This window comes from Dendrobium catenatum, unplaced genomic scaffold, assembly GCF_001605985.2.
Source record: "Dendrobium catenatum unplaced genomic scaffold, ASM160598v2 fragScaff_scaffold_506, whole genome shotgun sequence".
In the NCBI taxonomy this organism is placed as follows: domain Eukaryota; kingdom Viridiplantae; phylum Streptophyta; class Magnoliopsida; order Asparagales; family Orchidaceae; genus Dendrobium; species Dendrobium catenatum.
Genome location: NW_021318968.1, coordinates 1132849 through 1149620, shown reverse-complemented (window position 1 = coordinate 1149620; position 16772 = coordinate 1132849). Strand labels below are relative to the sequence as shown.

The 16772-nt window shown below is 37.0% G+C and overlaps 2 protein-coding genes across 7 annotated transcripts in view; one reads left to right on the top strand and one right to left on the bottom strand.

Annotated features, from left to right (window-relative positions):
* LOC110107746 (protein PELOTA 1) overlaps positions 1-8939 on the top strand; it is a 33122-nt gene extending 24183 nt beyond the window's left edge. For 3 of the 6 annotated variants that reach the window (XM_028694601.1, XM_020838114.2, XM_020838111.2), the window contains 3 exons: positions 5117-5211; positions 7313-7419; positions 7512-7915. In XM_028694601.1, coding sequence (XP_028550434.1) covers positions 5117-5211; positions 7313-7419; positions 7512-7585 — 276 coding nt within the window. In that variant the 3' untranslated portion in view covers positions 7586-7915. Of the gene's footprint in view, positions 1-5116; positions 5212-7312; positions 7420-7511; positions 7916-8735 lie in introns of those variants that run through there. The other 3 variants (XM_020838113.2, XM_020838112.2, XM_028694600.1) reach the window with 3 other exon arrangements.
* Positions 8940-10746: 1807 nt separating this feature from the next.
* Positions 10747-11235, bottom strand: LOC110107733 (probable LRR receptor-like serine/threonine-protein kinase At2g16250). Its single transcript, XM_020838093.1, has one exon. The coding sequence runs from the start codon at positions 11233-11235 to the stop codon at positions 10747-10749; it is 489 nt and encodes a 162-aa protein (XP_020693752.1).
* Positions 11236-16772: the final 5537 nt, after the last annotated feature.

Genomic DNA, 16772 nt, shown 5'->3' with positions numbered 1-16772 from the left:
TTTGTCCCCTTAGACAAACATCCATCCCAGGTCTACAAGCTCCCCTTGGACGAAGCAACCCATGGCTGCCGAATTCCAATCCATATTCATTGCTGCTACTATATGCCAGATAACGTGTATTCTATACGTATCTGATTGATGACTAGCCTTAATCGAAAGTTCTCTCTTGTTATCGGGAGGGGTAATTAACTATAGGGGCTTGCGCCTATAGGAAACCAGAACTCAGATCATAAAGTCCTCACAAAATGAGGGCGAAATCTCTGGGTAGTGTCTTATCTACAAACCCATCTGCCTTCCAAGGTTTACTTCGGAACTTAGTTCGTTAAAACTCCCTCGCCGAATAAGAAAAGCGAGCGGAGGCCGAGGCCGAATTTTCGGAGCCCACAATGTTGTCATAAGACTTCTTATGTATTGCCATTTATTTGTATGCTAATCATTTTAATTCTTCTCATAACTAAGCATTGATGGATATTGTTGCTCCATGTTAATTTGATTGGTGTGGGTGCAGCGTACCATCTTTCAAACCCAGGCTTGACACTACTTGTGGTTAAAAAATATTGAGGTTATCGAACATCACCAATGGACCCCCATTTTGTTTCCTAGGCATATTAAGGCTTGTTCATTCATTCCCAATAAGACTTGTCGAAAGTGTTAACTGTTAAACCTCAGAGAAGGAAGGGGGGTGGGGGGGGGTTGCTTGGATGGGGCCCCAGTCACTAATGAAGCATTGGTCTAGAGGGAAAATTCAAATTAAGGGTTGTGTAGAGATTAATGATTTGTCCTTTTGCTTTAAGTAGTTTTCTTCTTTCTAGGGTTAGATTTTATCTTGAATTTGAATCTGAAATTTGAGGTCTTGGTGTTGGTTTGGGCTCTAGACTTCGGCTAGAGATTGGAGATTAAATCTTCCTCTCAAATTGAAGATTCATTGCATTGAGTTGTTTCTTTTCATCCCTTATTGAATTTCAAGTGCTTGCCTTTGTGATTTCTCTACAGATTTTGTAAATTCTATAGTTTTCTCTATTTTGGTGACTATTTTCTATCAATTTGGTATCAGAGCATGTCGATCTAAGAGGTACGAATGGTCAGGAGGAAAGTGAAAGTTTTGGTGGGAGAATTGGGTCAACTAAAATCAAATTTTGAGGAAAAATTTCTGATTTTCAGAACTAATTTGGATCCGTCCATGAAAAGATGGATGGAAGGTTCGCCGTAGTGGAAGACATGTTGAAGAAGTTGCTTGAAGTCAAGCCCAATCAGGTGACATCTGAAGTGAAGGAAACCACGTGTGGCCATGGGAGAAATGGAAACACTATCCTGTTTAGGGGAAGGGAAAATCCGGAAGTATCGTGGTTGAGACAAAGATAAGATGCCGAGACGGCATGGGTCGTGATTTTGAGTTTAGAAATATGCTAGCATCATACTTCATTTTCTAAATGGTTTCTGAGATGTGACGATGTCGACTTATACATTGATGTTGAGATGACATATGTTGTTCTTGTGAAATCCTAGCTGTGATCCTCCAAAATTTAGTTTTTTTTTAAGTAAAAAAAGTTGAAATACATGAAATTATATTTAAAAAAATCATAAAGTTATCAGGATAGGTGTTGGACACGTATGTTCAATTTTTAATATTTTTTTAATAAGACATGTCTTCGGCATCTCTGATACGTATCATAGGCGTGTTAAATGTGTTTCGTGTCCAATACATGTCAGACACTTTTACCTCTTTGTGGAGAAGTATCATTGTATCATAGATATGTTATTTAAAAATTCAAATTGAAATATTTATATCCACTCAAATGACAATTTTCATGCAAACAACAAAATTTGGGTAATTTCAGGACTTACATGAGTTTCATTAGGTGATCTCCAAGACTCCAACTAAGATGCAACATTTCAAAATTCCTTCAAGTATTATGGAAAGCATGCAAGTGCATTCAGAAACATGCTAGTGTGTTAAATACACCATAAATATGCAAGCGTGCCATGCAAATGCACTGAGAAACATTCAAGTGCGATGCACAAAAGCATCGAAAGAATTCATGTATATTATGCAAATGCATTGAAAAGCATGCACATCATTCAATAGATGCATAAACTTGCATAAAGTAAAAAGGTTTGTATGTTCTCTTATCAATGCGCTATGTCCAATTTAAAAATTAGAATGTTGTGCGAGTTAAAATAAAATCTAAGTTAAATTACATTCTCCTTTAGAAGCATGAATTATTTTGGAAAAATTCATATACTCTGGTAAAATTCTAAACACTTTTGTTTGAGAATGTGTTGAACTTGTAAATTTAAAATTGGAGAATGTTGCGTTCACTGAAAATAATATGAATATGCATGTCACCATCTTGTGCAGCATGCAATAATTTTGAAACTTCACAAAGTATCTCTTCATAGTTAATTCGTCAATATATGAGCATGTTCTCGAGCGGACCGCCCTCTTTTGTCTTGATAACTTGGATAGGTTGTAAGTCCCACATTTCAAGTTTGATCTTCTATGTCTTGATAATTGGAGTTGACAATACCTGAATCATGAGACAAACACATGTTGGAAGCCTAAAATGCAACATATCTCCACTCTCATGGTTGCATAAGGTTTTCAACTCTTTCAGAAGAAAAATATTTTTTAATGCTTACTCTCAATACTATATATATTCATAGTGTCGTCACGACTCCAATTCACAAGTCCAATACTCTGCATACTGGGGTAGAGTTCACAGGATTTGTAATGGAATGAATGTCTAAATGAATTCAAGTTGTGTGCAAAAATTGTGAATATGATCCTTTGCAAGCAAGTTAGAAGATTTGACAAGGTTAAAACAACAAAATAAAAGCATCCAAACCTCTATGATGGCCGTGTTAATTGAGAATGTCAATTTGTGGAGATCTTTATCATCAAAATGTTGTCGTATTCCAAAGCTAATAATTTATGGTTCAATTTTGATTCATTGCTTACAAAAACCTAGAAACACTTCGAGCATTAAATCCACCACTCCAAAATTTAAAGTAAATTCACCCCTTTGCTACAATCTGTTGTTGAGGGTGACAAATTTGAGAATGTTCTCAACTCAAAAGAGTTAGTGTTACTTCAAATATATCACTATGCTCACTCTCAAATAATATCTTGTCACTAAGGTTTTAGCATGTCTTTTAACGAAGTGATTTCATCACCAAATGACACTATTAAATAATGGTTAAGACAGGGGTCCTTGGATTGGTTGCTTCGTTACAAATGATGCCATTGAATTACGACATGTCCAGAGCCTAGATGTTTTGCAATGGCTCCATTCTCTCAAGTTGTGAATCAAATGGTGCCCTTGATAAGAAATTAATCTCTTTGTTAATTAGTGTTAACTTAAAATTGTCCTTTTCGACAAATATTCATGCCATATCTATAAGGTCTCATAGGATGAAACAACACATGGATGCTAATATGATTCCTTCAGACCTGTTGAGTCAACTATATTCGCTAACTAAATAAACTAGGGTTTATGACAACGTGGGATGATAGAATCATGGGATCTTAATTGAGTTCACAATCATTTCTTCTACCATCTGTTTTAATCTAAAGATAGTGAATTTTCTCAATCCTAAAATCAAATTATTGCTATTATAAGCTAAATGGTAAGCATCTAATGACTTATCTTAGTTGACTATTTTAATGCATTATCGGGAGGGGTAATAATCATAGGAGCTTGCGTCTATGGAAAAATTGGAACTATAATTATAAAGTTATTGTAAAAGGATGGCAAAATCTCTAGTTAGTGTCTTATTTGCAATATAATCTGCCTTTTGAAAATTTGACGTGAACACAAACGCTCTCTAAAGAGTTGGGGTGCGAATTTTTGGAGCTGAGGTAAGCTTGAATGTAAGTTATTGTTTGCTTATTTAGGATCTACTAATATGGGTCAGAACTTCAATCATATTTTCTATTTTAATCTTAATATGAATCTGGCATAGAAGTGGAGGATTTTTTATATTCCTATTGTGCTAAAATTCAAGAGAAGTCAGGTATTTAGTTACGTGCTGCAGCATTGTGCCTTTTGTGCATCCATGGCTCCTGTTAATCGGTTTGTTTGAACTCACCCCTGCTAAGCAGAAAGGCCAATCATGAACTTAACCTATTTTCTTCAAGCGTGAATAAGGCAACCAACTGCCGCACATAAGGTTTTCATTAGTAATAACGATTAGCATGATTAGGCTAATGTAAGCGAACTAAAGTACCTCTTTTGGAAGTAAGAGGAACTTTTTTGTACAAAATTATGCTTTCCCTTTTATGGAGTAAGCGCAATATATTGAACGGAAATATTAGGAGTAGAAATAAATGCAATGAAGAAGAAGATTAGGAGTGCGCCTTCAACAAACATGTCATTTGAGTTGTTTCTAAACTTTTGGTTTGTGCAACTTTATGGTATTTTTAATGCTTAACTGAATTACCATGCCTAAAAATGGAGATCATATTTAGGCTTCGTTTGGGATGGCTTTCTTATTGTTTCTTAAAGCAGCATTTTAGTATAAAAATTAAAAATTTTATACTAAAAAGCTGCTTTAAGAAGCAATGATAGAGCCGTCTCAAACGAAGCCTTAGTTGAAGCCATACTTTTCTATCTTATGTGCCCCATAGAGTGGTGAAATATTCTAATGTTTCTGATTTAAAAAAAAAAAAGCAGGGAAAGCCTTAGAATTGTGCATGAGATGTGATCTTTATGCCATGGGATTAACCTAATGTTGAGATTGCACGCGAAGAAACATCTATGGTATTTTCTATCGCGTAACTTGAAAGTGGCCAATAATAGTGAGTATTCAATAATTTCATCAAGAATATGAGACTGCATTGGGATCACTTGTTTTAGCAAATTGCATTTGCTTGGAAAATGACCATTTTGAAAATTCTTAACTTTAAGTTTTATTGCATGGGATGGCTCAAACTAATGGAAAAATGCTGACGTTTGTACATTTTATTTTGTGATGGGCGATGCAGGGTATTGGATTGGGTGTCTCCTTGCACATATATGTACTTGTTTTTTATGGATACTTTTAGTTTCTTGTGTTACAAGTCCTCAAATTCAGTTTTTTTCTGCTTTTTTATTAATTTGAATTCTTTATTGCACAGGACACAGCCCGTGCATGCTATGGCCCTAGACATGTTGAAGTAGCAAATGAACGAATGGCTATTCAAACTCTTCTAATAACAGATAGCCTTTTCAAGTAAGATTATTCTATATCCTGCTTCTGTATCAATAATTTGTATGAAACCATTTAAATATTAGGACGCAATTGATGTGTTACAAACATGAATTGCAAGGAAATGATAAAATTATTGTAAAGCTTGCTACTTTAAGATTAATGAGCCACAAAAATTAATTTTAAGAACTCTCGATTGTCGTTTTCTTTGGCATGCAGTCACAATTTTGGGAGAACGAAACAACTTAAAATAATATCAGAAAATTACAATAAAATTAAATGAGCCGTAATAATAATCCACAGGTTAATATTTAGAGTTTTTCACCTAGAGTTTCCTTTCTCACTCACACTATATGAGAGGCTTTAGCGTAGAGAGACTTTCAGCAATCTAAATGACGCCACCAAGAGAGTTAGGACGCCGACAATCTTGAACCACGGGAAGATAGCCAGAGAAGAAGGCGCAGGTGAACGTTCGATGAGTTATCAATCCTGATGGTCGTTGTTTGTCGATAGTCTCGGTTAGATGAAATAGTATGCGGTCGACGTAGTCTTCAACGGAATCTTCAAACTCCCAGTTGGGGTCGAAGAATGGAGACTGAAGGATATTAATTGAACTTGTCCCATCATGTACAGTATGTTATAGAAGTACAAAAATAAAATTAAAAGTAATTGCTTTTAAATTCTTCTATGCCAACTTATTCACCTTGTCTGCATGGATTGAGTTGTTCTTGGTTTCTTAATTTTCAAGCTTGAATGGAAATGGAGATCGATCATTAGTAAGATCGATTGATAAAATAATTTAATGGGATCCTTACAGTGTTTCCCCATACATTTCATGCAAGTGGCACAGACTCTTGGTTAATTACAATAGTGGGGATTGGGCTTGACTGGGGCCATGCAAAACAAATCCTACACCGAATTTGAATGACTTTTTAAAAGTAAGATGATAAATGAAAAAGTTCACTTGTGAAAGCTAAAACACATCTTCATACATCATTGCTAATTTAATAGAATTGAACTTTCATATTTAAAATTTATGGAGTTACTAATTATTAAACTTGTCCCTCATTTCTTTGACTTTCTTTGGCGTCATGATAATCTACCATATTTGGTTAAGAACTGTTATGTGGAAACTGGAAAATGGCCTGAGTTTACCGCTGTACCTTCTATGTTTAAGCTATGTTTTAAGCTTGTTTCCCTTATTGCAGTGTCCACCCCCATATTCAGGTGCAGATGGGGCGTGTTGCCTAATGCTAGTGTACAACTATGCTTGGTCCCAATAACATTAAATTTGTTAGATAATTCACTAATAAAATTAATCAATGGTCCACCATGATTCATAAGGGAACCCCTCTTTACCACATTAGGCAGTAATATACTTAAACATCTAATTAGTAGTTAGACCAAATAACCATTCAATCAAGAACTTGATCTTTTTAAATCAAAGATACTTATTGGTCTAATTGTCTTTTCTTCCTAGCACTATCCTTTATTTAGCAAAAGTTGAATTTTACAATTTAGTTTTCTTCCTAATTCTAGTTTCCTTTTTTGTAAAACTAGTTATTCATTAAAAAAATTGCAATTCAATGGCTCATTGGGTTGCTCATGTATGGAAAACACATCTAAAAAACTGATGGTTTTATTTTGACCCATTGTCATGTGCGGAAAAGAACTATATTTTTTTTTTGGGGACATTTAGGCCATTTAAGGCAAACTCACACACACAACGCATACACATGAACTCGAACCCTGAACCTCTTAGTTGGAAGCCTAAGCTCTCAACCAATAGGCCAAGGAGAGTTGTGTGTAAAAGAACTATATTTGGGTGGTTTGCCAAGTTTAAATATTTTTAACCATGTTTGAGCTATTGGAGTTACTATTTTACCATATCAATTTTATTACATGTGGTAAATATTTGTTTGTAGGATTTTATATTATTTATTATTATAAATATCGTCATTATTAAGGATATTATAATTTATTGTGTTTTCCTTGTTGATCTTTCTTCTTATCTTATTGGCATGTTTATCCTTCCCCTCCTGTTTGAGCCACCGTTCTTCTCACTTATTCCTATAGCTGCTTTTCTGTTTAGGCCGCTATCCTGATTGAACGGTTTGATTTGTAGAAATGCAGATGTGTTGGCAAGGAAGAAATATGTCAATTTGGTTGACTTTGTAAAGAACTCAGGAGGCTCTGTCCATATTTTCTCATCAATGCATGTCTCTGGAGAGCGTGAGTGGTTCCTGTCTTTTTTTCTTTTCCTTAAAAATAAAGTTCTCCTAAGGCCTTCTACTTATTAACTTTTTTTTTTTAAATTTGAACAGAACTGGCTCAACTATCAGGTATTGCAGCTATACTTCGCTTTCCCTTGCCTGATTTGGATGACATTGAGATGTAAGCTATGGCAGCATTGTCTCTACTGAGCTCACACAGGCAAGCATCAGATCTGGTGGAATTTTATTTGATATTCTATTTAAAAATTAAATTAGTTAAATGAGCAATTAAAGTTTCTCTTCTTCTAAACATATACAACAGCAACAGTCTAAGAGTCCTTCAGCTTTCCCTGTCTTAATTCATTACAGGCAATCAAATTAGCAAAAGAGGTTTTCTGTACATATATGCTACATTTATTTGCTTGTTAATATCAGTTTGAGATCTTATGGTTTCTCTGCCAATGTAAATTGATGCTGTTCCCAGTTTTGAAAATATTTATGCTTGATTTGTGATACATATATATATATAGTTTAACAAACGGGTTGGGTTCGAGTTGACCTGCAAATCCACTTTTGACCCGAAAATGATTTATTTAATATATTTGTTTCTAAATTTTTGTGCATGTGAGTATAATCTTATTATTTTTGATCAAATATTCTAAATTTTATAGCTAATAAGTTATAAAAATATGTTTTTAATTAAAACGGATTAATAGGTTGGGTTTATGTCATTTGGGTTGTTAGAGGGTGGAGTTTGAGTTGGTGTTTTTGACCCATTTATTAAATGTGTTAGGTTTGGATTGATTGTATACGGGTCGGATCAATTTTAGATTGGACACTGAACTGGACTTTTCAACCTGTTTTGTCACTCCTAGGTGGAACTTATAATTGATGCTTATCATCTCTTGCTAATTCTTGATTTGTAAATGTGCAGATTGTTGTGTAGTTCCTCAATATGATAAAATACTTTTAATATAAAAAAAATTAGCTAATAAACATGTACTGTGATAATTCTAGAAAGTATGCGTTTCAAAATTTTTAATGGAGTCAAGGAGCTTTTTTATATTAAGTGGAGCATAGTATTATGGACAAATGAGAAATAAATTATTACCACTTCTATTAATATCTCTTACAGAATAATTTGGATTTATAGGTTGTATTATTCATTAAAATTTTTTATTTATGTCATGAAAATTATGTACATTTATAAATAAAGAATAAAAGAATACATAAGGAGTTGAAATATGGCTTTCCAATCAAGTTCTGAATTAGTAGATGTTGCTAAAGGTGAGAGATTTGAATCATTTTCCTAAACAATATGATGAATTCGATCAGGTACTCATCTTCTATTTTCATTGTTCAACTGTTGACAAAGTGCTCTTGGGTGGAGTAGGCCATCATTTGTCAACGGGATATGGACGACTTCTCTTTTTGCTTACGAGGATGCAGGAGGAATCCTTTTTTTCATGAGGGATCAAGTATTTTGTAGACTTTTTTATTCAAGATTTGCCATCGAATTTGAGATTTTGGTTTTGTTCAGCTCCTTAGAAACTAATTAAGTCCGTTGTAGCTTCAGTGGACACTAAGGGTGTCAATTCAGGTCAACGGATCGGGTTCGGGTTGAACTTGAATTTGCCCGATTGTACACAGGTTGACCTTACGCTATTAAATTTAGTGGCATACTAAGAAAAATGTTGGATATGTTAATTTTGATATTTATAAAAAAACATGAAGCATGGGAGCATATGTGAGCTCTGGCATTAAAACATACGCATGTTGACCTTGGTTTTTATGCCAAGTTGACATAGAATGGTGATGCACCGGGCCTAACATCAATACAAGGCCAAGTGCAAAACTAGAGAACAGTGTGCCAACTTTGTTATTTAAGCTAAAATGGGTACAAGAGGTGCAAACGAGTCGAGTTGAGCTCAAGTCATGCCTAATGCGAGCTCGACTCGTGAGCCAAATTTCTGTGGTTTTGCAATAGTGCGCGCTTCGACTTCCGTGCATGTGCTTCACCTTCCAAGATCCAACATCACATGTGGTTCGCCAGTTTGCTTTCGCAGTTTGCTTTCGACACACGCGCTTCACCAGTTTGCCTTTCACGGTTTGGGTTCCGTAGTCCACTAGTTTCGCATGCGTTTAATTGAACTGAGCTTCATCTGGATCAAACTTGCGCTCGAAATTCTGATCGAGCTCGAGCTCGAAACTCAATAAGCTGGACTCTTGAGCTCGTTAACGAGTCAAGTTCGAGCTGCTAGCTTGACTCATTCGCACCCCTAGTGAGCATCAATGGGACTATACAACATACAATGTTTGTAATAAATCTGATCTGAGAAAAAAAAAATGGCACTTGCAACCTTGGTGTCTATACTAAAACGAACATACGACGAAAATGCATTGAACTGATTGTCTATACTATGCCCAATATAAGCTTAATAACTTTAGCATATTAACCTTGTAATCTGTACCAAGGTGGACACATAGAGAGAATGCACCGAGCCTAACAAATTAAGACTAACGTAAACCCACAAATTGACATATATATTTAGGAAACACAATAAGAATATTCCTTCTGTTCTTTAATTTTTTGCATGGAAGGTTAAACAACTATAATTTTCTATCATGTTCTATAAATATAGTCAAAATTTGGTACACTCTACAACATAGTTCATATTAATTCTTTTGATCATTGATTATTCTTTTTATATTTAATTACCTTAATAATATCTGAATAAGGTAATCTTGGACTTTTTGAAATTGTCTCATTGAGACGCTCAATTTAACTATAAACATATAATATTCGAAGATCATTTGATCATCTAATTAATATCTTAAAATTATCAACAATATTTCAAATGTTTGATCTGAAGTCATTTGGACCCGCAAATGATCAATTTTGATGTCAACGAGTTCTTCTCGTCAAGACATTTAATTTGATTATAAATTTATTGAAATATAAATTTGAATGATTTTGACTTAAAATTTAAAATTTTCTTTCTTTAAATTATATTTGGATTAAATGATTTTTTTTTTTAAGTGTCTTATGAAAATATCAATTTATTTTTGGGAAATTTACATACATATCATTATATACCTATCATTTTTACATATCTAACACCTCATTTATTAATATTATACTTATACCACTCAAATTCCTGATTCACATCATTTCTACCACTCCGTCTCCCCTCTAATGATTTCATATATGATTAATGGTAGAGGAGAACTCCGACAGACTGCTCATAAAGTTATTGTAGGAGATATCAAGGAATCACAACTTCGAGAGCGACCACAGTGAATCTGGAAGCTCGTCGGAGAAGTTGTTTCAGCTCAATGTGACCGACTAATGCACTGACAAACCATAGAAGATATTCGAACTTAGAAATCCACTGAGGAAGTTACTCATCAATTTCAGATGTCGCAATTTCCTAAGATTACTCAAGCTATTAGGTAACACGCCGAATAGCGAATTGAAGTTGAGATCAAGTGTAAAGAAGGAAGAGACATTCCCTAGCTCCGAAGGGATGGAGCCAGTGAAGCTATTATTAGCCAGAATCAAGGTTTCCAAGTTCGACAAGTCTCTGATCTCCGGCAGTACTACTCCGGTGATAAAATTAGAGGAGAGATCGAGGTAAGTGACGTTTTCGATGCCTGTAAACTCTGCAGGCAGATCGCCAGAGAGCATGTTCCAGGAGAGATCGAGAAATGAGAGATTTCTCAACCTGCCTAGTGTGGGAGGGATGCTGCTGGTGACCGAGTTTTTCGTGAGGGAGAGCACCGTGAGGCCAGTGGCTCCGCCGGGAGGGTAAGCTATCTCCCCGTACATATACATGCTGCGAAGGTCAAGGATGGCAAGCAACAGTGGTAGGCAGCTGCTGAACCATGGAGACGACGTCGTTAGCGTGCATGGAGATGGAGTGGTAGAAATGTTGTGAAATAGAGATTTAAGTGGTATACATGTAATATTAATAAAGAATGTGTTAGATAGGTAAAATAATAGCTATATAGTGGTATGTATGTAAATTTCCCTTTATTTTTTCAATTATCTTGAGGATGTGGCCAAAATATGTGTTCAATTTGAAAGCCTGTTTTACAACGCCAACGATGATGATACGGAAAAACATAAAGATAGAATTTTCCTTTTGTTCGTATTTGTTTGCATCATATATTTATATGCGATCGCTTATGAAGAAACCTGCAAAGGAAGGGGAATCAGAGGGCCTCTCGAGGGTTTCGCTCTGTTAGGGTTTCTGCCGCTTTGAGCTTTCTTCTCGCTTCCGCCCGGGAGGGCCTCTCCCTCCCGCGATGACTTCTTCTTCTCCCGATTTTCCACGTCTTCCTTCTTCCTCTATGCTTGGACCTTCTCCAGGTGGGCTTTCTCTAGCTGGAAATGGAGGCCCTTCTTACGCCGCGAACGTGTCGGCTTCTTCCTTCAAACCTGCCACTTTTCCCGTGTCCTTTTTCTCCCCGAGCCAAAAGCTTTCTTTTAAAGCTGATGATCTTTCGGAAGGGAAGTCTGTCTGGAACTCAGCTCTGATCGGTTATTCTCTTGGCCCACGCCCTTACTACGAGAGACTCCTCAAAGCCATGCAGCGACTCTGGACATTAAAAGGTTCTATGAAACTTCTCTCTCTTGCTGATGGCTTTTTCCTATTGAAGTTTTCAACCGAAGAAGATCTTGAGATGGTTCTTTCTGGTGGGCCATGGTTCCTGTTGGGAAAGCCGTTTATCCTGCAGAGATGGTCTCCAAGGTTCAAACCCAAGCGTGATGAATCTACGCCTATTCCCATCTGGATCAAAATTGTGGATTTCCCCCTTGTGCTCTGGACACCTACAGGTATTTCCAAAATTTCGAGCTATATTGGAGTTCCGATTTCTGTCGATGCTCTTACTGCCAGTCGCTCCAGGCTGACATTTGCGAGGGTATGCGTCCTTATCACTAAAGACTCTGTATTACATGATGAAATTCCTATAGATATTGACGGTGAGGATCTAACCTTAAAAGTTTTTTACGACTGGAAACCGGATAAATGCGAAGGCTGTGGTTCCTTGATCCATCCTTTCTCCCTCTGCCCCCAAAACCCCAATCCCCAACCTGTTCTTCCTCCCCAACCTTCAAAATCTAGAGGCCGTAGCACCTCTAGATCTCTTCCCACCCGTCCAAACAGATCACCTTCTGTTTTACCTCCCCCCAAGTCTTTAAGCATTGCTGAGCCGCCTCCGTCTACTGTTATTTCCAATCCCTTAGCCGACTCTCCTGCGCCCACCATTACCCTGCTTCCTCCTGTTTCTGCTTCTGGTCAACTTCCTGTTGATCCGCCTACTTCCACTAAGCCTCCTCTACAGCCTAAACCAATCCTTTCACCAGCCAAACTTTCCTCTCTTCCTAATCTTAACTCTCCTACTGAAGAGTCCTCCTCTTCCGGTTTACCGGCCTCACCCAGTTTATTGCAACCCCCTAAAATCCCTCTCTTGAACAAATTTGCTTCACTTCAATCGGATGATCATATCCCTGTGGACTCTTTGGAGTCCACGTCTGAGGCTGAATCAGCCTCAAACCCCAATCCTGAAGGTGACCCCTCGGTTTCTTTAAGCCAGGAAAAAATTTTACATAATACAAGATCCTCTACAGATAAAGGTAAGTCTCCCAACAAGTCAAAGCCCCCTAAAGGGAAATCGGCCAAGAAGGCCAAATCTTAAATTTATCATCATGTCCTTGCCAACCTTTGCTAGTTGGAATGTTAGGGGTTTTAATAACCCGGATAAAGTTAGTCAATGCAAGTCTTTAATCAGCTCTCACGATCTCAAGCTTCTTTGTATTTTGGAAGCTAAAATTTCCAACGCGTCAGTTGATGATCCTTGGTTTTTGCGTTCTCATCGGCTTTTTGAGAATGAAGGAAGTTGTAATAATTTTCTGGATTCTACACCTGGTAGAATTTGGATCAAGTGGGATTGTTCGGTTTTATCTTTTAACCAAATTCTCACTTCTCCTCAACTCATACATGGGGTACTCTCGGTGGGATCTTTTCCACCCATTTTCCTTTCAGTGATCTATGCTGCCAACACTGTGGAAGAAAGGAAAAGTCTTTGGGACCTTCTTTTAGACTCTGCTCCCCATTTGGATCAGCCTTGGGTGATTATGGGCGACTTTAATTGCTGCCGTTTTGAATCTGAGAAAGAGGGTGGCACCATTATCAGAAGCAGTAGACTGGGTGAACTCAATAATATGATCTTTAATTGTGGGTTGCAAGACCTTTCCTCCACGGGTCTTTTCTTCACCTGGTTCAATCAACAAGTGGACAACCCAATTCATATCAAACTTGATAGAGTCCTGGTCAATAATGCCCTTCTGGATTTTCTGCCAAATGCCTACTACACTGTGGAACCCCCTCTTGGGTCTGATCACTCTCCTCTTATTTTTAAATCTTCATATGATAAGCCTTCTTCTGCCAGGTTCATGTTCAAAAACTACTGGATTAACAAAAACGGATTCTGGGATGATGTTTGGTCTGCCTTCTCTTCTAGGACTTCCAAAAGTCCTATGGCCGCTTTTTGTCATAGTCTGAAATGCCTTAAAAGAGCACTCAAGCATAGGAATTGGGCCTCTTCCTCTTCTCTTTCTAATGCTCTGCTCGAGATCAAAAATAAGCAACATCAATGTCTCATTGAGATACAAGCACATCCCTTAAATTTGGAGATAAACAGCAACCTCAAGAAAATCAATGATGATCTTGCTTCTCTGCAAGCTCAATGGACATCCTGGATTGCTCAAAGGGCAAAAGCCTCATGGCTTTCACATGGGGAGGATGATCTTGGCTTTCTTTACGCCAAGATTAGAAGCAGAAAAAATAAAAATAGCATTAAGGAGATGACCACCTCTGATGGGCACTTTACCAATTTTAAAGACATCTCCCAAGCTATTGTTAATCATTTTGAGGGCTTGTTCAACCTTGTTCAACCTATTCAGGTTTTGCCTTTGGAAATTCCTCCTGGTAATACGGTTCCATCCCAATTTCTTGACATGCTTGTGGCTCCTATAACTTTTGATGAAGTTAAAACTGCGGTTTTTATTGGCAAAGAAAACACCGCTCCGGGTCCGGATGGCTTTACATATGCGTTTTACAGGAAGTCTTGGCACCTTCTTGGATTGCAAGTTTTTAATGCGGTAAACAATTTCTTCATGACCGGATCTCTTCCAAGTGGGGTTAAAGCTACGGCCATTGCTTTAATCCCTAAGTGCTCTCATGCTTCAAACATAAATGATTTCAGACCCATATCTCTTTGCAATGTGTTATACAAAATTATTGCTAAAATCATTGCCAATAGACTCAAATTGGTCCTTCCCTTTATTGTTCATGAAAGCCAATCCGGTTTCATTGCCAATAGATGCTCCACGGATAATATCATCCTTGCTTCTGAAATTCTTAGAGATTTCAAGAGACCTTTTAAGCATTTCTGTGCTAAGTTGGACATTAAAAAAGCTTTTGACACGGTTTCTAGAGAATTCATTATAGCCAGGCTGATCCAGAAAGGTTTTCCTGAGGTTTTTGTTGCTTGGATTAAAGGTTGCATTTCCGATGTCTACTTTTCTATTTGTCTTAACGGCTCTCTTGAGGGTTTCTTTAAATCTTCTAATGGTCTTCGACAAGGTTGCCCTCTTTCACCATTGCTTTTTTGCATTGCTATGGATGGCTTATCTAACATTCTCATCAATAATTCTGAAGCTTACAATTTCAAAGGCTTTAATTACAATGATATCTACATTAATCATTTAATGTATGCTGATGACCTTTTGGTGGTTGGAGAATCTTCTAGAGATAATGCTATTCAGCTCAATAGATGTCTTCAACTTTTTGGCTCTTTATCTGGACTCCATATCAACGCCAATAAAAGTGCTATCATCTTTTCCAATTTAGATAGCGTTAATCAAGAGATTTGCGATGTACTTGGTATTCATCAGGTCAACACCCACTTTACTTATTTGGGACTCCCTATCTCTTCAAAAAGACTTAAATCCACTCACTTCCAACCACTGCTGAGCAAAATTTCTGCTCTACTTGCTGGCTGGAAAAACAAATTTCTCTCTTTTGCAGGTAGAGTACAATTCCTTAAATTCACCATTAACAATTCCATTGCTTACTGGATCAGAGGCTCTATAATACCCAAGGGTTGTTGTGCTACTATTAATAAACTATGCTCTAGATTCTTATTTCACAACAATTTGGTGGAGAGGAAACTACATCTCATCTCTTGGTCTAAAGTTACTACTCCTAAATCTGTCGGTGGACTCGGTATTCCTTCCATAGAGGCTCTTTATTTTGGGGTTCACTGTTCCATTATAAGCAGATTTTACAACTCTCAAAATCTATTAAGTTGCTGGTACAAAGCTAAATTCATATCCCCTTGGAAACCTCCACCCACTTCTGCCTCTAAGTTCTGGCATCGCATTGTTGAAACTGCTACCAAAATTAAAGGGATGATCTCTTTCTCTGTTTCACAATATTCTAAATTCTCTTTTGTGTGGGATCCTTGGCTTAATGGAACTGTGATCCCAGCGGCATCTGGCCTGGGACTTGGCGATTTATTGATCAGGGATTTTTATTACAATGGTGATTGGCATTTACCGCATTCTCTACCTACGGTTGTTAAAGATTCTATTTCGAATGTGATTTTTTCGGAAAAAGATGAGATGTTTTGGAATGGTTCTGCTAAGTGGCTTTTTAAAAACTATATTGAACATTACTACTCTACTTTTCCTAAGGTGGATTGGTATAATCATATTTGGCACAAACACCATGTGCTTAAGTTTGCTTGCTTCTCCTGGATGGCTGTGCTCGGCAAGCTAAAAACAGCAGATAATTTGTTTTCTAGAGGCATCCAGACGCCTCTTAATTGCTCCTTGTGTGTTGGAAACTTGGAAACGCACTCTCACTTATATTTTGACTGTGACATCTCTTTTTATATTCTCAAATACTTTTTGCCTGACCTTAATGGCTTTTTACTTAGGCCTAACTTGAAACAGACTCTTGATTTTTTTGGCAATGCGGAGAGTTTCACTAAAGCTGAGAAGGATTTCTGTTTTCTTACTATTAGCTGTATTGTTTATAACATCTGGAGAGAAAGAAACCACCGGCGTTTTTCCTCTTTGAGTAACAATGTGACAAAAATTATTTGCAATATAAATGAGGCAGTTAGATCCAAAGTATCCAAATGGGAAAACAAAAATTCTTTGTTACAGAAGTTTCACTGCATTTAAGGTATTCTATGTGTTTCTATTTGGCTGGAAGCTGGAGTCTTTTGGCAAGATCTACTTACCTAGAGGATTTCTGTTGGCATTGGATGGCATTTCTTTGGATGGCTTCTCCTTAT

Bases quoted from the DNA above. Each gene is read 5' to 3' on its own strand.
- LOC110107733 (XM_020838093.1), bottom strand. From the start codon at position 11,235: ATGTATATGTACGGGGAGATAGCTTACCCTCCCGGCGGAGCCACTGGC.